Source organism: Paralichthys olivaceus, chromosome 18, assembly GCF_024713975.1.
Source record: "Paralichthys olivaceus isolate ysfri-2021 chromosome 18, ASM2471397v2, whole genome shotgun sequence".
Lineage (NCBI taxonomy): Eukaryota > Metazoa > Chordata > Actinopteri > Pleuronectiformes > Paralichthyidae > Paralichthys > Paralichthys olivaceus.
Window position 1 is genome coordinate 1,215,708 of NC_091110.1, and position 25,536 is coordinate 1,241,243.

The following is a 25,536-nucleotide window of genomic DNA, read 5'->3' on the forward strand; positions in this document are numbered from 1 at the left end:
TATTTAGAGGAAATCTAGGTTTTCATCTCAGGAAACACACATTTCCTACCCTATGAACCTGTTCCAAATGTTGAGTTAACCCTTGAAACTGAAACAGCACAAAAAATCAAGTGTGTCTTTGTTTAAATGTGCGTAAACCTGCATAGAATAGGCAAATGACTCCTTTCCCACTACCAGGAAATTAGTTTGCCTATCAGATTTTCCTCTGATGTCCATCAACAACAACAATTGAAAAAATGCACTGAACAACAGGGTTTGTAAAGAGTAGCAAGCTGCATGGACGCTGTGACCATGTTACTGTTACAATAAATTCTCTCTGTTATTTCAGGCAGTGTTGCATATGAAAAACAAAATCACCATTAGATAATCCTAGACTGTAAAAAAACAATAAATGTCCCTGGCTATTGATGCGCCAACATCTGGAACTTTTATGCAAATAATATCATTGACCAAGGAATTAATACAGTTGTAAATTGACTGTATTTGACTATATTTTTTTGTTTACAGTCATATTGACCCCTCAATGCATTTTACAGTAACATTCACCCATTCACACACATAAACACTGTTCCCTTTCACAGATGTTAGTGGGTGTCAAGTGGGGTATTTCGTGAGGTGAGTGAGGGTCATTAGGTCAGTTGATCAGTTAGTTCAGTCTACTCTGAACTCTATGTCTACTCTATGTTCACTCTCTTAAGCACATAAATGATGAATTAAAAAAAGCAATCATCAATGGAGCTCCGTTACTTATATTTATTTTTACTCCATCCCAGTAACAATGAATGATTTTTGGAACTTGCAGTTTATAATATCCCAGTATTGTAATAACTGAGCCAATTTTGCTGTAGCATATCACCAATATACTGTTAATGTTTTGAAAATGCATTATTAGTAATTTTCAAAAAAGCAAATCTTTAATTTTGTATATTGATAAAGTCCAAGGATTTTGTAGCACATTGTAAAGGTTTAAATTTACCCCTGAATACGGCTGAAAGAGAGTCACAGTTCTATCCTTGTAATACTCCAACTCTTGATAGTAATGACTTTATACTTTATAGTCTTTGAATATTAACTTGTAATTATTTGAGACAAAATTCATCTGATCATTGATACTGATGTATCTTTAAGCACAGAAATCTCAGAAAGATCTGAAAATCCTGTTGTATATCAAGACAGCTTCTCTCAGATCAACCTCGATCAACTAACTGCAATTATCTCATCTAAACCAGCAACTCGTCTTTTAGACCCCAATCCAACAAGCTACTTGAATTAATTCTGCCCTAAACAAACATTGTTTTACTGAATACAATCTATTATTATCATCAGGCTATATGCCATAATCCTTTAAGATAACTATAATTAAACCACTACTTTAAAAAACACTATGGACCGATATCTAACCTCCCCTTTCTTTCTAAAATCTTTTAGAAAGTTTTTGCTAATCAAGTTTAACTTGGGCAAGATACTTACCCCAACATTGCCCCTTTGTCCCTTTCTATAATTTCATTTTACACCCTGTTCAGTGACAATAAAGGCATTCTTTTTATTCTTCTCATATAGAAAAAGCTGCACATACTGTACTGTAAAGCACTTTGAGTGGTCATCAAGACTAGAACAGAGGCTTTATAAATACAGACCATTGACCATTTAATCAGCTATGTGTCAGGATGGGACTTATTTATCAGATTGATTCCAAATTGCACAAATTAATGCTGAGTGGGCAAAAAGTTAATCATAACAGTTCCTAAGGGCTCTGCGCCTAGACTGATTCTACTTACCTTATGTGCTTATGATCCATTGTTATTTGGATCATATCCAGTTATACATTCATTATATATGAAACCAGATTAAAATAAATTAGCTAACATAACTCTTAGCATCTTTTAAAGGAAATTAAAATCTGGATGACCCACAATATTCTCATATTAAACTTGGACAAAATATTAGTTCTAATACTTTGCCCTTTACACATCAGAGATGCATTATCTAATGATATATTTACTCTTGATGGCATCACCCTTGCCTCCAGCGAGACCACCAGGAATCTGAGGGTTATCTTTAAATCAGACTTGTTTGACTCATATTTTTAAAAAAGTGAGGATTGTCTGTTTCACCTATGTACTGTTGATAAATAAAGGTTCTTTGTGCCTAACTACAACAATTAGCATAAATAAATACTCTTGAAAATATATTTCCAAGTCAGTTCAGTAAAATCTGAAGACATGGACATGATGCACAAGCTGTTAGATTCAGTTTGATTATCTAATTGATTAATTATGGTTAATTTATAGTAATTATCTGATTTCATTTAATAAACATCCAGATATTTGCTTAAAAATCATATAAAAATTATGCTCCTAATAACTTTGGGTTTGCTGCTATATAGCAGAAAAATATATAATTTGCATGGTTTGCATTTGCAATAGTAAATATTACCATGATAGTTTTTTTAAGATAAGATAAGAAGTCCTTTTTTAGTTTACCATTGGGGAAATTTGCAATATTACAGCAGCAACAAGACATCAGCTGTAATAAGTAGAAATATGAAAGATACATAGAAAAATATGAATTTTGAGCTACCATACCAAAGTTGCCCTCATCATTATATAATTTCAAGTTTAATTATAAGCAGCTAAGTGGGAAAAAATAACATTTGTTTTGGAAATGATAACTCAGAGTTTCCATTTCAGAGTTTTTTAAACCTGCTTTCTGGAACAGCTCTGTGTTGCCAATTAACTTATGTCTTGTTAATTTCACTCTGCTTATTTGTTGGACCATTTATTTGACTGCAAAGTTAATTTAGCATCATCCTGCTGCAGCACTGGCAATTGTTTAGTTACACAAAATTACATTAAATATTTTGGCATTTGAGAGTTTTTGTACTAGACATTCTTTTTCTGGGTTAACATTTGGCTGCTTTTGTGCTTTGTTGAGTTGTGTACTTAAGATCATTAAAACATAAGGTGATCAGTTGTATTCTGTCTTGCTTGTCATGAGTTCATGTAACTGAAAGCACAGTAAAACTCAGGCAGTGTTAGCAGCTACAATTGAGTAGATATTCAGGACAGTTAGCTTTTATTTGTATCAGACTGTCTCACCTTGTGTTCCTGTCTTGGTCTCGGATCTTCTTCTCCATTTCAGCATCTGTGAGGGTCTCCAACAGGGGGCACCACTGGTCTGCATCACCTGTGTTGCGGATGGCAATCTCCACAGTGGGTAGTGGATTCTCACTGTGGGAAAATTAAAGACATGGCAGTCAAGAATCCGTGCACCATAGCAGACAAAATGTCATCAGCTCACAAAGAACAAGATGAGTTTAGGCCTACAGTACATACACTATATATAATAAAATTTCAGATAAATAATATATTGTTTGACCTGTGTTTGCTGAGTTACCTGAAGGCATAGGTCCTCTGGTGCCAACTGAGTTGACCTCGAATGCTGTAGGCGATTGTGGTGACAAACTCTCCGCCCAAACCCAGCTCAGAGCACAGTTTCAGTGCAAACGACTCTGGGGAATTCTCCCTCTCTGACATGTCCCACTCAAACTGGTCCACTAAAGAGATGTTCCCAACATGGATGTTCAGCTAAGGAATAGAGAAAAACATTATCTACATATATACACATTACTTTTTTTAAAACCCACATAATTATGTAATACCCTTTGTTTTAACACTACATTCCATTCTAATCCGTATCAACTCTATCACTTTCTTAAAAACGGGAAGACCTGGAAGAAAAACTAAAAAAGATATGATCCACGTATCTTTAGATTCAATTCGACTTACACGTCCTGAGGGTGTGATTATATAATTGAAAGTGTCATAGATATGTGAATTCAAAGAAAAAGATGTGTATGATAACAGTACACCAACCTACTTGTAACTTCTAATAGTACTTCCACATAATTCGATTCTATCAGACCATAATTTAATAACCTTCAATTCCTTGTTATCAGACTAGATGCCATTAATAAAAAATTCCTTTTCTAGACGTCTACCTGATAGTGCTGTACCTTAATTTAAGGAAATAATTCCCATTACATTTAACCCCATATCATCCTTCCATATAACCTACAAATTCTTTAAAAACCCTAGCTCCACTGAGATTGAACATTTTGTCATAGCTCTGTAAACTCTGATTTACATTAGACTCCATAACGCCTCTAAAAAAGAAGCATGTAAAACAAAGTAAATTAGCTCCCTGGTATAATTCCAACACACATGAATTAAAACAAGCTTTAGAAAACTAGAAAGGAAGTGGCGCACCAACAACTGTTGAAAATCATCTAGCCTGTAAAGATAGTGTTAGCGCATATAAGAAGGCCCTCCGCAAATATGTTTTATAATACGAGCTGCTTACTACTACTGTAAATTAAAAAAGAAAATACAAACAACCCCAGGTTTCTTCAGCATTGTAGCCAGGCTGACAGAGTCACACCTCCATCGAACCCAGTATCCCTCCATCCCTAAATAGCAATGTCTATATGAACTTCTTCAATGATAAAATTCCAACTGTTAGAAATAAAATCTACCATCTCCTGCCCTCAGTTGACAATAATACACCATCAAGCAGAGAAATCTCAGAAACAGCTGAGAATCCTAACAATTATTTAGACAGCTTCTTTCTGATCAAACTTTATCAGCTGACCACAATAACCTCATCTTCTAAACCCAAAACTTGTATCTTAGATCCCATTTCTACAAAGTTACTTGAAGAAATTTCTACCCCTAATTAATATTACTTTACTGAATACAATCAGTCTATCATTATCATCAGGATATGTACCACTATCGTTTAAGATTGCTGTAATCAAACCCCATCTCAAAAAACCACCCTGGACCTCGAGGTGTTAGCCATCTACAGACCAATATCCAACCTCCCTCCTGTCTGAAATACTTGCGAAAGTTCAAATCAATCAATCAATCAATCAATCAATCAAATTGTATTTGTATGACCCATATTTACAAATCACAGTTTGTCTCATAGGGCTTTAACAAAGGGGTGTCATCCTCTGCCCTTAACCCTCAACAAGAGTAAGGAAAAACTACCAAAAAACCCTTTAACAGGGAAAAAGAACGTAGAAACCACAGAAAGAGCCACATGTGAGGGATCCCTCTCCCAGGATGGACAGAAGTGCAATGGATGCCACATTGCAGTCAATCAGCTATGTGAGTTTCTCCAGGAAAAGTAATGTATATGAAGACCTTTAGCACACAGACAGCCTTAGCAAAAGTCACTAATGACCCTCTAATAGCTTCAAATCAAGGGTTTGTGTCTGTCCTTGTCCTGTTCGATCTCAGTGCAGCATTCAACACTATTGATCATCAAATTTTTATTACAGAGACTAGAACAGTTAATTGTCTTTAAAGGAACTGCCCTAAACTGGTTTTAATCCTATTTTTCAGATCGATTCCAATTTGTGCAAATTAACGATGAATCATCTGTGCACACCAAAGTTAACCACAGTGTTCCACAGGGTTCTGTGTTCGGCTCAATTTTATTCTCATTATATATGCTTTGACTAGGAAACATTATCAGGACACACTGTCAATTTTCACTGTTATGCGGATGAAACCCAGTTATACTTATCAATAAAACCAGAACAATGTAATCAACTAGAAAATCTCTCCTGCCGAGACATTTTGAATGGGTGCCTTGTGCTTGTTGCCGGTGCTCGCACAGAGAGACACATATTATCCAGGTTTACATGAAATACAATTTCAGAGAGACACATTTTCAGCATTGAGAAAAGCTGCATTTTGATCACATGATCCAGGTTGGTGACAGAGAGACTGTAACAATTCCAGAGACAGAGAGAAACCATGTTATAAGGTCTGATCACCATCCATGGGATTTCATTTTAAAATTCAGCCTCCTTCAGGCTTCCTGGGACCATCCCGTAATTATCTGGGGTTTTTATTTTGAATGTCCAGCCTTTTTTAGGCTTCTTAGGAACATCCCGTAACTTCTGGGGATTTTATTTTGAAAATCCAGACTCCTTCGGGCTTCCTGGTAAGGTCTTGTCATCATCCAGGACTTTAATTCTGAAAAACCAGCATATTTTCCTTCCTGGAAACATTCTGTAACTATTTGGGTGTTTTATTTTGAAGGTCCAGCATTTTTTAGACTTCCTAGGGACATCCTGTGACTATTTGGGGGTTTTATTTTGAAAATCCAGTGTCTTTCAGGCTTCCTGGGAACATTCTGTAACTATGTGGGGGTTTTATTTTGAAAATCCACTCTTTTTCCGGCTCCCTGGGAACATCCTGTAACCATCTGGGGGTTTTATTTTGAAAAACCAGGCTTTCTACAGGTTTCCTGGTAGCATTACTATGGGGGGGGGTTTATTTTCAAAATAAAGGCTTTGTACAGACTTCCTGATAACATTCTATTACAATGGGGGAGGGTTGTTTATTTTTATTTTCAAAATAAAGGCTCATTACATGTTTCCTGGTAATATCCAGTTACTGGATACCTCACCCGGTCTTGAACCCAGACTTACGCCACATGATGCAAGTGCCTTAACCACTAGGCCAAAGCAGAGCGTGGTGAAAAATTCGAAATCAGTAAATTTAAAGAGGAGACTTCTCTGTCAGTCTATGGGGTTGCCATGGACACTCACTGATTTGATGAGAAACACCTATTGGATGACCCGCAATTTTTTAGAGGTTCTAATACTTGGCCCTTAATACCTTAGATACATTATCTAATGATATAGCTGCAATCAATGACATTGCCCTTGATTCCAATGAAACAGTCAGGATTTTGGGATTCATGTTTGATCCCGATTTGTCCTTGGATTCTCACTTAAAACAAATTTCTAGGACCTTCTTTCACTTACGTAACTTAAAATCAGACATGTCCTGTCTCAAAAAGATGCAGAAAAACTAGTCCATGCATTTGTTAAATCCAGACAAACTGTAATTTGTGAATATGGGCTATACAAATAACATTTTATTTGATTGACTGATTGAATTACAGAACATGCCTTAGAATTATCAGGTTTCAGTATCTCAGGCCCTGTTCAGACCTGATATTATTGCTGACAAATGCACACAAGTAGCATTGAGATCCAAAAACTCAAGACCATATTCGGAGGTTCTCTGGGACATGACACAACATTCTTATTGATTTATTTGTGTCCACCGCCAAATGTTAGTCTTGTATTAATTTACTAATACAAATGTGTAAAATTAAAGGTCCAGTGTGTAAGATTTACGTGAAAGGGATCTTTTGGCAGAGATGGAATATAAAATAATCCTAGTGATGTTTTCACTGGTGTTTAATCATCTAAATTGTACAAATTCTTGTTTTCTTTACCCAAGAATGGGCCGTTTATATCAAAATACTTCATATATACATCAGGAGTGGGTCCTATCTACGAAAGATGCCATGATTTCTACAGTAGCCCAAACTGGCAAACTAAAATGCTTGGCCTGAGAAAACTGTTGGCTGCAGTTTGGTCCCAAATCCATTTTTCTCCAATTCAAAATCCCCATATCTCCGTCCCGTTTCTGACTAGTGTGAGGTTCTGGTTAGAGTTTATTGTCGATTGTGCACAATGTACAGTATATAGGTTTGATTCTGTGTATATATCTATATACAAGTGAAGTAATCTTACTTCACTAAATTGCACTAAAACATTAGGGTAAATTGTCTTTGACAGTTTTCTCCTGTTTTGTTAGTTACGGAAATTAAGTTGAATAGCGGTAATTCTTTCTTTGGTTTTATTTTCACGAAGGGTAATTATGTTTCCTTTTTGAGCAAAAATTATCTTTTGTTCTCTATCTTATCTTCTGGTTTTGGGACCGGGAAGGGAACAGTTTCTTTTTGTTTCTATGTTGTGTTCGTACCCCCCTAGATGGTGCAAAGAAAAGCAGAGGAGTGAGATCAGATCAAATGTAGTCACTCAAAACAAATATGGAGATGCGTTCTAAAGCCAGGTGTGAGTCGATGTACTTGTGGTCTGACTGATTTCAAATGCATCCTCAACTCGTGCTTTTACATTTGTATTTATAGATGTCCACTTATGATTACCGAGATGCATTGTGCTATTGTGGAAGGCACATCCTGTCTTAAAAAGATGCTGAAAAATTAGACCACAACGTTGTTACCTCCAGACTTTATTATTAAAATTCCTCATCATCAGGCTCCACCAGTAAGTATTTTAAGGCCTCAGCTTGTCCAAAATACTGCAGGACGGGCACGGACAAGAACCAGGAAAAGAGATCAGAATTAGCTTCACAACACCAGCCTCATGTAAAATTTAGAATAGAATTTAAAATTCTCCTCCTAGAGTCAAAGCAAGGTTTATCAGGGTAATCTCAGGGATAACTCTGTGATGTTGAGAAGAACTGGTTAACCGGTACTGCCAAAAGAAGGGTGCTGAAGGGTGCTGCAATGGCACCTTGCGCTGCAACTTAAAACTGCTAAATCAGAGTTAGTCTGTTTAAGCACCGCCCCACTGCACACAATCCAGTCAAAAAATAATGCCAGTCCATTGGAGGAGCCAATCAACATCAGAAGGATTGTGAGAGGCTTGATCCACAGTAGAGGCTGTCTAGAGGTCATTAGAATCCACTGATCTCCCCCGATCGTGTTCTATATGAAACATATACATTTGATCATGACAGGACAGACATGTGAGTTACATACATTATTTTAAACTACAGTCAGACTTACTTTGTGTCTGTGGCATTTGTTACATCATTATAGTGCGTGCCAAAAAGGGACATATCACAGCATGAACTATTATATCCCCCTGAAATTTTTTTATTCAAAATGTCACTCTGCTGCATCTCTACCTGCAATTTTTACACTATTTTAGATGCTCTGTTGAAATACAGTAAGAAGTATTCATTTCAAATAAAGTTTTTCATTCATTTAATTCTTGTGTGGAGTGAATATATTCATGATCTGCCTGTGACATACTCCAAATAACTGATTTAACCGACCTCTTAAACAGAGAGTCACTAAGCCAGGATTTGTCAAGCTTAACTTACCCTAATACTTTGGATAAAAGTGACTTAATGAAATGAAATGTACAGGTCCCTTTTGACTAAAGATCACAATCATTAATGTTTTTGTTTATGTTCTGTTTGAAAAGTGTGTCACAGTCTAATACAAAATACAAAGAATTGATATGTTCTATTATAGGTGGAAACAATATTCTCATTTTCCTATTATACCTCTGTGTGTTTTTACATCTGCTTGTGTGTGTCCAAACAACCACTGATCACAAGACTTTATACACCCGAACATGTCATTCAGAATTAGGGCACAAAGCAGCACAAAGCTGGTTTATAGATTACAGTTTGTTAATGTACAACAGTTAGTCATGACGTTCCACAATGTTGTGTGATGGGTCTGATGCTTTCAATTTTATGCATCCTCACTCTAGGCAATATATAGTTTCATCAACACACACAGACGCGGTCATTTGCTACATCGGCAAATGCATCGATGACGTCGTGCCGCGGATTACTGTACGAACATTCCCAAATCAGAAGCCCTGGATAAATGGCGAGGTCCGAGCCAAACTCAAAGCTCGGGCTGTCGCGCACAGCGCTGGTGATTTGGATGAATACAGGAACTCCAGGTATGCGCTCCGGAGAGCTATTAGCAGTGCTAAAAGACATTATAAGAACAAAGTGGAGTCTGACTACAAGGGCTCCAACGCTAGAAACATGTGGTCTGGACTAAAAACTATAACAGACTATAAAAGAACAACAAGTGGTGCCGAGGAAGTGTGTGCATCTCTCCCAGATGAACTGAACACGTTTTATGCACGCTTTGAGAGACCCCCGGCTGTGGAGGTACAGAAGGCTCAGGATCCCTGCCCCTGCCCCCTGGTTCTAACCAGTGCAGATGTGTGCAGATCCCTAAAAAAGATCAACACACATAGGGCTCCTGGGCCTGACGGCATCCCTGGCCGTGCTCTCAAGGTGTGTGCAGTTCAGCTGGCAGAGGTGTTCACATGCATCTTCAATAAGTCACTGCTCCAGTCTATAGTCCCCACTTGTCTCAAAGAGTCCACCATCGTTCCAGTCCCTAAAAAGACAAAACCCATCTGCCTCAACGACTACCGCCCAGTTGCACTCACCCCCATCAGCATGAAGTGCTTTGAGCGGTTAGTCAAACAGTTCATCACCTCCTCCCTCCCCAAGTCCCTGGACCCCCTGCAGTTTGCTTACAGGGAAAACAGGTCCACAGCCGACGCCATCACCCTCACCCTCCACACTGCCCTCTCCCACCTGGACCAGAGGAACACGTACGTGAGGATGCTGTTCATTGACTACAGTTCAGCATTCAACACTATTGTGCCCTCCAAGCTCGTCATCAAGCTCAGGGACCTCGGGCTCAACAGCGCCCTCTGTGACTGGATCCTGAACTTCCTGACGGGCAGACGCCAGGCAGTGCGGATGGGGAACATCACATCCTCCAGCCGGACCCTCAACACCGGAGCCCCCCAGGGTTGCGTGCTCAGCCCTCTCCTCTACTCCCTGTTCACGCACGACTGCGTGGCCACATACAGCTCCAACACCATCATCAAGTTTGCTGACGACACCACCTTCATCGGCCTGATCACAGACGGCGATGAGACGGTCTACAGAGAGGAGGTCAGAGCCCTGACATCTTGGTGCCAGGACAACAATCTCCATCTCAGCGTCAGCAAAACCAAGGAGCTGATTGTGGACTACAGGAAGAAGCAGAGAGACGGACACGCCCCCATCACCATCGACGGGACTCCTGTGGAGAGAGTCAGCAGCTTCAGGTTCCTCGGGGTTCACATCACTGAGGACCTGACATGGACTCATCACACCAGAGTCATCACAAAGACAGCTCGTCAGCGGCTCTTCTTCCTCCGCAGGCTGCGGAGGTTCAACATGGACTCCAGGATACTCTGCAACTTCTACAGATGCACCATCGAGAGTATCCTGACCGGATGCATCACGGCCTGGTATGGCAGTTGCACCGCCCTCAACCGTAAGACTCTACAGAGGGTGGTGAAAACTGCTCAGCACATCACCAGGACGGAGCTACCATCCATGGAGGACCTCTACACCCAGCGTTGTAGGAAGAAGGCTTACAGGATACTGAAAGACCCCCATCACCCCAGCAACAAACTCTTCTCTCTGCTGCCGTCTGGCAGACGGTACCGCAGCATCCGGACCAAGACCACAAGACTCAGGGACAGTTTTATCCCACAGGCTGTAAGACTGCTGAACACCTGAGCTCTGTGGAAGTCACTACATCCGTTTAAAACAACATAGTTATTTTCACATTATAATATTCATTAGCAATAATTGATATTTATTTATTTAGTTTACAATAATTCTCATTCTGTCACCGCGTTTCTATTCATCATATTTCCTATCAATATAAAAATATAAAGAGTGCAATAATTCTTATCTGTCCATTCCTCCCCATAACTGCTGCTAAATTAAGTCTGACATGTATATATCTCATTTAGCACCTTATAATGTTTTATTATTTTATTATAATGTTTATTTTATTTTTTTGCACCTTACAATGCTTACTTAATTTTTTTTTTTTTGCACTAGTACTGACATTTGTACTTATTGTTTCATTTGCACTAGTGTATGTTATTGTATTTTTAGTTACTCTTATCTTATTTTATGACACTTGCATGTCGAGTTGCTTGAGGTGCCTGAGATTTAAGATTTTCATTGCAAACATGTACGCTGTATCTGTTGTGCAGATGACAATAAAACCTTTGAACTTTATTATCCCCTCCCTGGTATCAGTGACCAAAAGTCAAACAGTTTCCATTAGTGATCATTTTAAAATATCAATATTTAATTTTAAAAATGAACAGCCAAGTGTTGATTCAGAGTACTGAGGTTCATAATCCAGCTGTTATCACAAACATAGGCAGAAATAATCAGAAACACTGGCTTTAATTACAAGTAGGGTTTATTAAAAATAGTAATACCATTTTACATTAACACCACTTGAATTAATAAATACTGTGCTGCAACCTACAATGATTAACATGCTACTATACTAAGGCGAAGTCAGAGAGAGAGGGAGGTAGAGAGAGAGAGAGAGCATGTAAAGGAAAATATCCTAATCACCACCAAAAACAATATGCTGTTATTATACCACATGGTATCAAGGTGGATGAACTGAGGTTTGTCTGACTCTGCACCAGTCTTTCAACTGGTAAAACCTCAACTATTGACCTAATGGCAGTGAGTGTTACAGTGCAGCAGAGTTGTAGGAAGAGATCAGTCCTATAAATGTGTTAACTCTGTTGCTGTTTCGACAGGGTTAATCCTCCATTTAGAAAGTGGGGTGCCAGTCAGAGTCCAGTCTTACAAAAAATAATTGTTAATGAGAAGGAATCACTCTGTCAACCCACATTAGCCATTAACTTCTTCATGTTGACAGTTAGCTGTCCTTAACTAATCCATTTCCTCCATGTATCTGGGGTGCAACTTTTTTTATCCTGCCACACCTGGCAACTCCTGGGACTCTGTGACATTCCATATGAGGAAATACATAATCTACGCAAATGAACACAGATGCCAAGGGCAAGGCTGCTGGACTGCTTCACAGACCAATGCATAGAAACAGATGCTTCCGCTCAGACCATGGACTGTCTAGTTTTCAATCTTTCACTTAAGGAACCTTTATTGTGTTTGATGCATGACCTGTGGTCTGCACACTTGCTGATCCTCCCGCAAGTCCCATTCTACTAATACTCTTTCATCCTATGTGCTATTATGTCTCAGAGTCCACATCTTAAGAATAACCATGTGGTAACATTTTCATTACAAAATATGCTGCTTCTTTGCTCTCATTGTTCTTTGCAAAGGGTAAATAGCAATAGAGAAAAAATACCAAAATGGCTTATTGTTGTTATATAGGCTCAGCCCCTACCTTGATGATGATTCTCTGGTCTCCCTGCTCCTCTAGTACACTGTCAGTTGGGTAGGACTCAATCTGCTGACGAATGGCTGAGGCAATGGCAGGGACAAAGGCCAGAGGATTCAGGTCTAGGTCATCACACAAAATCTCTGCAAACATCTCTGGGGTCATCAGTTTCTCTGGGGTTGTTGGGTATTGAGGTCAGAACAAAATTAGAAAGAAAAAAATAATTTTTGCAAAGACAATGTTGTACATTTTGGATGTTGGCAAGCTTATTGATATATATTTACCATTCATGTTCCATGTGAAGGCATCTCGTAGTTTCTGTCCTTCTATCTCCATATCCAGACGAATTGGAACCAGAGCCTCTACCTGGGCTGCATTCTCATGGATAACTGCAGGGTCATGGTCATCAAAACTGAGACACACAATACACAATGTTAGATTAAAATTTAACCAAGCAAGTCTTAATATTGATCTGAAGTAAAATCTGTGCCTTTCTATATTTTCGATTGTTTTCAAATCATTTAATTTAATTCCTCAATGACACCAAGGCAATTTCCTGTATGTGCAAACATACCTGGCAAATAAAAGAATTCTGATTCTGATTCTGATTCTCATCTGTGTATCCCAATCACACAGTGATTAAAACATCAAATCCTTTTAGGTTTAATACACTCGTGGTATTTGCTCGCACTTAAGGATGTTTACATTTTGTCCTGTGTTTTAAAATTGAAAGGGACATTCGGAAATGCTACTGTCCCCTAGTTCAGCCATTTTTTCTGGACTTTTAGGCTTAAAACGGTGTAAATAACCTCGTTTCGAGTAAAACTTGAATGTCAGGGCTTACAGACACTTGGATGACACCACAGAAGCAGTATGGAGGCATGCTACGTCTGAAGAATCGATCACCATTGACTTCAATTGTATTGGATTCTGCTCTAACAAAGTTTACCCCTGAGACTTCAGAAGTGTTTTGTGGCCTCAAACACTTCACCCAATCGACATAGTGGTGAGTAGATGATGAGTGAATTTTAATTTTTTGGTGAACTATCCCTTTTAGTCTTGTAGAATAGATTTGCTAAGCCCATCCTTGCCGCACTCTGTCTCTCTCACACACCCACACAAACACAGTGAAAACAGACCTGCTAAAAACAGAAACAGCAATCGTGTATAATTAATTTTAACGTAGAACGAGCCTTAGTCCTCAACAGTGATGCAGTCACATCACCCAAGATGTCATTACACCTGGTGCATAGACTGTATATAATGATGGATGACAATAAACTCTGGCTCTTGTGAAGGCCTTGCTAATCTGTGCATCTTTCTCTTTAGTATCCTCCCTTCCTGGAGTTCCAGAAGGGCTGGACAGTCTGAGTTTGCTGGAGACACCTGTAGGCCCTACCTCATAAAAAGAATGCTTGAGTCATTCTGCTCTCTCTCTCTCTTTTTTCCTGGTGGCTGAGCAGCTGACTTCACATGGCCAACAAAATTGTTTATTTGTGATTTGGTTCTCTTTTAGCTCACACAGTCACACACACACTCATTCACCCTTCACCCACCTACACATGCTACATTACTGACATGTAACATCATTCCTTTTCATTTTGATTTACGTTTTGTTAAATAGATGAACACTTTCCCTGCTAGCACTGTGTGGACTTTTGTTTCTGTATATCTTTCTAGCTGTAGCCTAAAATAAGCGTTGGGTTTTGAGGGAGTCCCGCGCATAGTAAAAGGGTAGTGTAACGACCATGGATGCCTAGTTGCACTAGCTGGTGGCTAGTGGGTCGAATCCTTTAGTTGACTGGTTACAGTGGTGATCCTGGCTAGCCCCTGAATTCCCTGTTGTATTGTTTGAGTCAGTGTGGAAGGGGGTTTACTACACCAGTAAGTAGGTGTTAACCTGCCTGAGAAACAGTTTTGTGTTTACCCTGACCTGGTGTGAGTGAGGCAGCCTTGTATTTAGAACAGCTTTCCAGATACAACATCCATTCAAGGTTGTGTTTGTTTTTTTGAGTGTGTTATTTATGTGCAAGGTAGGTTACCATTTTTAAATTTTTTAAATTATTTTTATATTTAAAGGTACAGTATGTAGAATTTTGTGATATCTAGTGTTGAAATTGCATGTTGCCGCTGAACACCGCTCACCTCACCCTCTCCTTCCAAACATAAAAAAGGAACTGTGGTAGCCTTTCATTGTCATAAAAACTCAAAAGGTGCTTAGTTTGTCCAGTCTGGACTAATGTAAAAAACATGGCGGCCTCCGTAGAGTGGACCCCCTCCATGAGGATTGTTGTACATTAAATGTCTGCCAATAGTTCCCTTTCACCTAAATCTTACACACTGATCCTTTAAAGGGTTACTGTCGAGTACCACTGTCAAAACGAGCTTGAGACATGGCTGCATGCTGCATCCATGCTCTGTTTGACAATCTGGCCAAATGGAAGGTGGTTAGCCAGTTAGAACTTAAGTTCTCGCCACTGATTAATTTCCAACCACCTCCACCAAGAAGGAACTGATGCTCTTTCTTGGCATGGTTGAGTATTACCAAAGGTTTCCTAGAATTCCTCAACGGTAGTCGCCCCCCCTTACTAATATGCTGAGCCACATTCATCGCCACATTATCAGCTATCAAGCATCAGCCGCTCACTCTTTTCCTCTCTCTCTTTTGCGCACACACGCACACACACGCGTGCACACACACACCCACATGTAAACTCATTCTCTATTTTAAGGGAGTGAGTGGTGGTGAAGATGTCTGTAAACAGGGTTGAACAAGGTTTTTATCGCTCCTACTTCATTCTGAGGAGGAATGAATGCAGAATGAGTCCAGTGGTTCCAGAGCAAAGTGAGTAAACACAGAATAACAATTTTTAATTGGCATTAAAAAAATACCCTTTTAGTGGACATTTCATGGACTGTCAGAGTTGCCCCTTGAGATGTGCATCTGTGTATGTCATTATATCCTGTTTATGTTGTCATTTGGGAAAAAGTGAGCTTTCACTGTGGTCAAAGAGTGTGAGATTTATCATTCTGTTGTCACAATGTTTGCCCTCACGTTATACAACCCTAAACCCAACAAGAATAATTTTTCTCAGCATGGCAATGGAAAGTGTATGACCGAAACCCCTCTACCCACACTCCTCTAGTCAATGGATGCAGCATATGATATAAGCAAAATAATTTTCCTATTGTTTAGTAAGGGAGATAATTGCCTTTGATGAAGTCCTGTGGTCTGACCCAAGAGTTATGATGCTGAGGCAAATAACGAGTGACATTGGTAACTGTAAAATGATATTGTATTTTTTTTTCCTGGAGGATTCTTGTTTACATATAAGTTTCCATAAGTGCAGGAATAACAAGCAATTTATTTCAGAGGGTGAATTGTGACTGAAAACGCCACTTTAACTTTTCAAATTCCCATTGGGCTCAGAAGAACTGTTATAATAGCCTAATGGAACATTAAAAAAGGTGTTTTAGAATCAATAGTGGTTTGTACTTTACTTGTTATCAAGTTCAAAGTTCAAAATTATAGAATGGTGATGCTTTTCCACAAAACATTTAAAGAAAGATTCTGTAAATGACGATTTTTGAATTAGGATCTTTTACTGTAATTCTACAGCACAGCAACTTACTTGACCTTTTTTACAGTGCTCAATTATTTTATTCTATATATTTTATTAGATCTGGAAATTGGAAACACATTTCAAATGAAGTTGTAAAGAAAAAATCCCCAGAAAGTACAGGTACAGAACAGAATTTACTTAATACACAAGAATGAAATATTCACAGCAAAAGTGTATTAACAAGCTTTCTCACCACAGGGGAAATGTCCTCTTCTTGTCACGTCCAATTCTGTTTCGGTTGATGGTGGTGGAGCAAGGCACAGCATCTAGATGGTGAGAGCTGTTGGGCAATGTGGGGACCCACTGACTGCTCCTTTTTGCTTTCTGCTCCCTTTACAGAAAAAGACAAAAGCATCACATGTGGTCTAAAATGCCAAAACATTCACATCACTTTCTCTGTGCTCAATAAATGTTTGTCAAGCCATTGAATCAAAGTCACTGCTGACTGAATTGTTCGGTGGCTGTTATCCTCGCATCAGGTACAGGTGAGTTCTCCTTGAGACAACATCAATTGTTCAGCAGGGAGGTCTGCCAGGGATCTCAGCTATAAGGCCTCTTCTCCAGGCTTGGTGTCAGAACTGCTGCTGATTAATTATTTTCTATGCCAAACTCGAATGCTTGACTGTTATAAAAAATCCATGAAAAATTGACATTGGTCATATGATGTAAAATTTCCTAAAATATGTTTTAATGGTCATAATTCAATTATTCAAAATTATTAACAAAAAGAACATTTGATGCTGTATTCTTCTGATCACCTAGGTGTTGATTTGGCTAAAAGAAAATTAGATCATTTTCAGGATAGCTACTTAAATGCATATACGAGATAGTAGTGCTATAAATAAAGAAGTAAGAGTAAACATTTAAGTGAAGTAACAAGTGCAAAAGAAAGAAGGTAAAAAGTGAGTCTTTGTCTGACCACTGTGCGCCAGCAGTATATAATGATGTGCCGCACATAGAAGCAAGTGTGTGGATTAATGGATGGCAAAACTTTACTCTAAAGCACTTTGGGTGGTAATAAAGACTAGAAAAGCCCATTTACCATTGTTTGTCCAAGGAGATCAGACTTCCCTAAGGGCAGTCACACTGTGGTTTAAACTTTAGAGGAAATAATTCATTTTATATAGTTTTATTGTGTAACTGTGGGCACGGAGGTGACTCGGAGAGCACCTCCACCTGTATCAGAGGATCAGTGCAGCAGAGGTCTGTTAGCTGATTGATCCTCTGGTACAAAAGGCAGCACCAGAGATGCCGAGGACAAATGGGATGAAGACAGACACACCAAGAGGGCCTGGGAGAGGCTGAGCTGAGAAACCTGAAAAAGTTGCGTGGGACCTCTCTAGTGGCCACCTAATGCAGCAGCTCATTGAGCCGGAGCTTTTTTTCTCTCTAACTTCGTCCTCTGTCATTCTTCTTTACTCTCTTTCATTCGTTTTTGTTTTGACATTTGTACACTATGGATACCAAGAGCATCTCCTATTTTCATCTCCAGCGTTGTGCGAGGAGGAGAAGCTATAGACATCTGCTCTCGTCCATCGTCATGGGGAATGTAAGATCTCTACCGAATAACATGGACAAATTAGCTGAATCTTAGAATATAGAGAATCAAACACAAAGCTGTTGGTCTGGACACTGAAAGTGGTTTATTGACATGATCATCACATCTCATTAAAGAATTAGGGATGTTATCCAGTCTCTCTCCTCCACAACCAGAAGAATGGCAACAAATATTCTGCTCCAGGCATCAGGTCCTCCCTCTGTTGAGTCATCTGATCATTGGATGAAGTCTGGTTGATTCACATTGACACACATCAACAACCAAAGCTTCTCTAAAAAAAGACAAAAGCACGTCACCAGAGAGAAATAGAAAAATGAATGAATAAGTAGGTAACAATGGCTACATAGACTTACACAACATTTTACCTGATTAACTTTAGAGATACATAATCACAACAAAACACAAAGTTAATCCTATTGTTAAATCACATGTAAGAAATTACCTAACATGTTAAACTGAACTATCATCACGTCCTTGTGCACTTTTTGTGTACCTTTTTATCACTCTTAATTTTAACACCTGGTTAGCACAGTTTAGCTGCGCAGAGGGAACTGACAGGTTGAGCATTGCAATGCCACAGCTAACTAGCTAGCTTGGTTAGCTCGTAATTAACATTCACTGGGACAGTAAGTAGCATTCTAACACACACTAACACACAGTGACTTTTGTGGAGAATAGAGAACACATGTAAGGATAAAGACTGTTAAACATTGAGAGCACAAGAGTTTACTCACCAAACAAATTGGAGATGTCAGATCTGTTACTGAAGTGCAGGCCTTAAACCCGGTGAACTAACAGTAAACGTGTCGGTGTAAAAACCTACTTCTCCAGCAACTGATACTGAAAGATTTCAGAGTAAATGTGAGAGAAGTGAGTGAACACGATGTAAATAAAGCTCCTCTTTTCCTCTGGTGAGTCTATCTCATGTGGCCCATTGCAGCTGCTTCCTGTCAATCATCCGGGAGTCTGTGTCAATCAAACAGACAAGCCCCTAAATCTACAGCTTTTTAACTTTAATATCTAATTATGATATTACTTTCAGATGGAGCACCACATCTCTGATTAGAAGGTAAATATCTAGCGAATGTAACCATTATCCCCCGTGGGTAATGTGTGTTTTTTGAATGGCAGTCTATGGAGTCAGAGATTGTTTGGAGCCAGTTGAGCTAGCCCCTGGTGGATCTCCGGCAGTATTACAATTTTAGGCACTTCCACATAGGCTTCTTCTTTTGGAGCTGGAAGCAACATCCATCTTTTATATATAGTCTATGCTTCTGACACAGCACCCACAGGCTCTCCTCCTCATCTATGGGGACTTCAATCATGCCTCTTCATCCTCCACTCTGCCGACCTTCACCTATCACGCCATATGCCACACCCGAGAAAATAAAACACTGGACCTTTTCAAGAAAGGAAGCAGCTCCTGACCACACCGGCTCCAAGCTGCTCAAATCCTGCACTGGGAATCTGGGATTATGGATAAATTCTTAAACATTAGCCTGGCGCTGTGGAGATTCCCACGCTATGGAAGACCTCCAGCGTGGTACCAGTGCCAATGACTCAGCAGCTACAGACCAGTGGCACTAACATCCCACCTGATGAAGACCCTGGAGTGGCTCATCCTAAAACCTCTCTGCACCCTGGTGAGACCTTCGCTGGACCCACTGCAGTTTGCCTATCAGGGTGGATGACGCTGTCATCTACCTACAACGCAGAGCTCTTTCTCATCTGGAGAAGACTGGGAGCACTGTAAGGATCATGTTCTTCGATTACTCCAGTGCTACCAACATCATCCAACCAGCACTTCTGAGGGACAAACTGGAGCACGCTGGAGTGGACCTCCATCTCACATCCTGAATATTGGACTATCTGACCAACAGATCCCAGTATGTAAGGAGCCAGGACTGTGTGTCGTATACGACTGTCTGCAGTACAGGGGCCACAAAGCTCTCTTCCTTTTCACCCTCTACGCTGCAGACTTCACCTACCACTCACCCTCCTGTCACCTGCAGAAGTTCTCTGATGAATCTGCGATTGTCTGCCTCATCATTGCCAAGGACGACGGAATACAGAGGACTGACGCAATGACATTGTGGATTGGTGCCAGCGGAACTGCCTTCAGATCAATGCAGGGGAAACGAAAGAACTGGTGGTGGATTTACGCAGGGGCAGACAGTTAAAGCTCCCCCTTACACACACAGGTGAACATCCAGGGAACATCCAAGGACATAGATTTAGTGACTTCTAACAAGTACCTGGATGTTCACCTTAACAATAAACTGGATAGGACTGTTCATTCAAGTGCATTGTTTAAGAAGGGACAGAGCAGACTGTATCTGCTCAGGAGACTGAGTGCAGGGGGCACACCTGAAGACTTTTTATAACTCTGGTGGCATCTGCCATCTTCTTTGGAGTAGTTCACTGCTGACAGGAAAGACTGGATAGACTAATTAGGATGGCCAGCTTGGTCCTGGGATACCCACTTTACTTAGTGGAGGTGGTGGTACAGAAGAGGATGATGGCAAAGCAGTCTTCTCTGATGGACAACCATTCCCACCCCCTGCAGGACCCCATCACAGCACTTGGCAGCTCTTTCAGCAACAGACTGATCCACCCTAAGTGTCTGAAGGAGAGATATCGCAGGTCATTCCTTCCTGCAGCAGTAAGATTATACAACCAGCTCTGCACTCATAGTAAAAACCACATTCACCACCATTGAACTGCACTTTAAAATTTTTCAACATGTCAACATGTCTCAACTTTGCAATATTCACCTGTCAGTGCAATATAAATGCTCTGCAACTCATTCACTGTAAATATCGTCATGCTACATATATTTTTTCCTGTCTTACACTGTATATACTAGTTTAATTACATTCATATATTTTTTATCTCCCTTACACTTAATTATTGCATGTTACCTGTTACTTATTACTTCAAATTACTTCAACTGCAAATTTGCCCATTGTGGGACTAATAAAGGACTTCTAAATTTTAATTTATGTGGGTTTCTATGGAATTCCCCCCCCCCCTATCTTTATTCAAGAGCGTGGTTGTTCAGTTCAAGCGCATGACTTGTAGAATTTATGTTAAGAATGTGCATTAATTTTCATCAAAACCCTGCCCTTGCACTAAAATAGCTCCTTAAATTAAATAGCACTTAAATTTGATCTGCTTCTGCTCAAACTGTGTGCTTGCACTCAGATATATTGTTGCTCGCTCCAGCTTCAGCCCTTCTTCGCACTCTGGCTGCTTTCTGTGCACTCATGAATTGTCTGCTCTTGGATTTCTCCTCTGCGCTTGGATTTTTTTGTGTTACAACCCTGTCAAAAGTCCTCAACCAAGAGAATGCTCATCCGTGTGGTCAACAATATATTTGAGTGCAAGCACACATCTTTATTAAAGATAGGGGGGGGGGGAAACAAACTCCATAGGTTTCCTTTATGTTTGCCCACATGTGTTGGAAAAAAAAAAATGCTGAAAAGCAAATGGTTTGTCTGTGGCTGTTGTGGTGAGACCCCACTGGCGTCATATGCCGCAGTAACCTAACGTCAAAAGGACAAGGTTGCATATTCTATCTCCGCCATGACCCAATAAATTTAGGGTATATAAAACCAAATAACAAAAATTAAGGTTATCTTTAGGTAATAAAGGATCAATATACAATTTAAATTGTATATTGATCAGTATAATTATATTATAATTATACATATATATACAGTATAATAAATTATTATAATATTAATGCACATTACTAACATACATAAATGTATGCAACTATAGGAGAAGGAAATTCAAACACACCATTACTAGTTGCTGCGTATTTATATATTAAATGTGTAGGTAGCATGTTACCTGACTTCTGAATTCTCAATTTAGATTTAATTAAATCTAAATGGTGAACACAGTATGTACACATCAGACCTTGATGAACGAATTATTCAAGTTGAAAATCTTTACTGATGTACATTCTATAATTTGTTGAGAACAAAACGATATAACAACAGTCAATGGAAACCAAAATCATTAACGCCTCCCAGGATCCATTACTGACCCACCGCCGAACCGGTCACGCTGGATGATGTTACAGGTAGCATAACGTTCACAACAGCCTCTCCAGACTCTTTCACGCCTGTCACATGTGCTCAGTGTGAACTGGCTCTCATTTGTGAAGAGAACGGGGCGCAAGTGGTGGACCTGCCAATTCTAGTGTCCACTGGCAAATGCCAAAAGAGCTGCACAATGCTGGGCTGTGAGCACAGGTCCCACTACAGGTTGTCAGGCCCTCATGGAGTCTGTTTCTGACAGTTTGGTCAGAAAGGCTTGAATTTATATAGCACCTTTCACAGGACCCAGGGAAGCTTTACATACATTTGTGAGGACAAGACAGAAGAGAAAATAAGAATAGAAAACAGGATAGAATTAAGCAGTAGGGTGCAGCATTAACTAAGGCCAAATGCAGTGGTGCTTGAGGAGTTTTTGGAAGATTTCGAGAGATTCAGCGCTGTGTATTTCAGCAGGGAGAGAGTTCCAGTGGGTGGGGGGCATTGAGGGATTTGTAAGTGAGAAGGAGAAGTATGTAGTTAATGCAGGCCTTTATCAGGAGCCAGTGGAGGTGAATGAGGATCAGGGCGATGTGCTGCCAGAGCGTAGTGCGGGTGAGAACCCTGGCAGCAGAGTTCTGTACATATTGGAGTTGTTTCAGAATGTTGTCAGGTATACCAAACAGGACTCCATTGCAGTAATCCAGGCGGGAGGTGATGAAGGCATGGTGAGGGTTTCTGCCACGGAATCAGGGAGTGACGGCCGGAGTCTGGATATATTTTTGAGGTGGAAGAAGGCGGATTTGGTGAGAGATTTGATGTGGGATTTGAAAGAGAAGGTGGAGTCAAGAATAATGCCCAGGTTGCGGACCTCGGGGGATGGGGAGATGGAGCAGCCGTCGATGTTGAGCAGGAGATCTCCAACCTTCTGGAGCAGTGCCTTGGGGGCCACAACCATGAGCTCTGTCTTATTACTGTTCAGTTTTAGGAGGTTTGAAGATATTAATATATCGTGCAGGCAGTTGACTAGTGACTGGGGGCGGGGCTGAGCAGAAGGATAAGTGCTCAAGTAGAGCTGGGTGTCATCGGCGTAAGAGTGGAAGTTAAGGCCATGTTGACAGATGATACGACCAGGAGGGAGCATGTAGATGGTGAAAAGAAGGGCGCCCAGCACTGATCTTCGCAACACATCTTGGTTGACTTGGGCTGTAGTGGACCTAGAGCCTTTGATGGTAATAAACTGTTTTCTGTTGGAAAGATAAGATTGGAACCAGGTGAGAGCTGATACAGTAAGGCCAAAGTGTTTGTATAGGCGATTGAGGAGGATGGTGTGTGTTGTGGAAATTTTCTCTTTTCCTGGTGAATAATGAAATGGAGAATTCTGCTGGCCGACAAGGTTTTATTTTCTTTGCAAAGAAAAGGTCAATCAACATGCGAGCTGTCAAAGATGAAGAAAGACCTCGAGCATGGGGAAAACTAAACAAGGGTCAGCCCCCTTCCTGCTGCAGAGGTCAGGCCCCCTTCCCGCAGCCGGGGTTTGCCCCCCTACCCAAAGTGTCTTCACACACGTTTGTCTGTTGCAGGTATTGTCGTTGAGCCCCTTTGGTGTGTTTTACACCTGGGTAATCCTGCAGAATCTTGCACTTAGGTTTGAAGTAGAGTCTAGACATATGGATTTAAAACCCAAAAGAACTTGGTTTCTTGTGTCGTGGGAAAGTGACTTGAAACAAAGAAACTGATTTTACTATTACAGTGTGGGAGACTGTGTCGAAGAAAGCAGAGAGGTCTAGGAGGTTGAGAATACTAATGTGGCCAGAGTCAGCAGGGATGAGGACGTCATTGGTGATTTTGATGAGGGCTGTCTCTAAAACTTCTAAAACTTAATAGACGACAAAATGGGAAAAACAAAAAGAAAACAAATATCTCCCTCTCATACACATAGACAATGGAGATGTCAAGAGAGTTTGTGGTGATAACAGCTGACAATGGTGTTGGGGTGCTTTAAACAAGATTATGTTATCTCTGCAGCAGAGTTATTACCTCACTTCCTGCCTCTGTCTGCTGCACCCAACTACTCTACTCTCACATTAATAATACAGAGGATTTGATGCTGACGCGTCTGTGCAGAAAACCTCCCACTGCATCGTGCATGTGTGAAAGGCAGACTCTAACTCACTAGCACAGAGCAGCAGCTGTCTCTCTTTCTCCTCCCATCAGGTGTGTGTGCATGTAACTAAGTGTGTGTGTGCAGATGAGGAAACAGGTGGAATCTGGTGGTTTGCCAATTCAAAGAAGTGTTACCTCAGGAATTTGAGCAAATCTCGAGCAAAGGTTTTCTTAAACTCCAACTGACAGCCACCAATCTCTGTTCATCTCTCCCCACTTCCAACAAAAAGCCAGCATATGTAGTTTTTGTGTAAGCTCCGCTGTTGTAGTAATAAAGTTGAGCAGAATTGCGTGTTGTCAGATAAGTGTGAGATGCACTAATGAATGTGTGGATTTATGAGTTACTGTGAGCTTGTCGTGTTTTAAAGGTCCAGTGTGTAAGATTTAGGTGAAAGGGATCTATTGGCAGAAATTTAATGCAGAATAATTCTCATGATGTTTTCACTAGTTCGTTGTATGAAATATAGTTTTCTTTACCCCAGAAAAGTCCCTTTATATTTAAATACTTTATATTTACATGGAGCGGGTCCTCTCTACGGAGGCTGCCATTTTTTTTTACATTAGTGCAGACTGGACAAACTAAACACCTTTTGAGTTTTAATGACAATTAAAGGCTACCACCATTTCTTTTTCATGTTAGGAAGGAGTGGGTGAGGTGAGCGATGTTCAGCTGCAACATGCAATTTCAAAACTAGATATCACAAACTACACACTGTACCTTTTTAATTTAATTATTTTGTATCCATATCACCTCACCACCTTTAGTAGCAGTGAGTAGGAGGGAGAAGCTATTTGTTTTATGTATCTTTTTCCCTTGTTTATGATTATATTTTTGTCATTTCTTTACCTTTTGTTTTTGCCAGGGTAGTTATGACCGAGAATTTAAAAAATCTTGTTTGTTGTTTTTGCTCCATTCTGAAGCTAATAAACTGGTCATGTCTTATAACTTATATTCTGTGCTGCTGGCCTTTTCTTGGGTATGGAAAGAGTGGGGATCCACAATGCATGTTAGGTCTAGGTTTTTCCTAGACCATGGACATAACGGCAGGACTCTCAATAAGACCAGGACAGCTACAACTTCCTCTGTCATCTGTGGTTGAGGAATTCATGGTAGTGAAGTCCAGAATTGTAATTTTGCAATGAGACTCAGGACTAACTTCAGACATGCAGGCGTCACTAAAAAATCAGGGCACCATTCGGCAGCAGGCACTCTATAGCAAAACCCAAGAGCATGTTGAAGCTA

General features: G+C 40.1%; 1 protein-coding gene across 2 annotated transcripts in view; it reads right to left on the reverse strand.

The window, feature by feature from the left end:
* LOC109625946 (SWI/SNF-related matrix-associated actin-dependent regulator of chromatin subfamily B member 1-like) overlaps positions 1-25,536 on the reverse strand; it is a 38,225-nt gene that overhangs the window by 1,265 nt on the left and 11,424 nt on the right. Inside the window, exons 4-8 of one of the 2 annotated variants that reach the window (XM_069513983.1) lie at positions 16,720-16,857; positions 13,188-13,315; positions 12,910-13,076; positions 3,397-3,587; positions 3,099-3,230 (exon numbers count right to left, since the gene is read on the reverse strand). In XM_069513983.1, the coding sequence (XP_069370084.1) occupies positions 3,099-3,230; positions 3,397-3,587; positions 12,910-13,076; positions 13,188-13,315; positions 16,720-16,857 (756 nt within the window). Of the gene's footprint in view, positions 1-3,098; positions 3,231-3,396; positions 3,588-12,909; positions 13,077-13,187; positions 13,316-16,719; positions 16,858-21,892; positions 23,375-25,536 lie in introns of those variants that run through there. The other variant, XM_020081562.2, reaches the window with a different exon arrangement.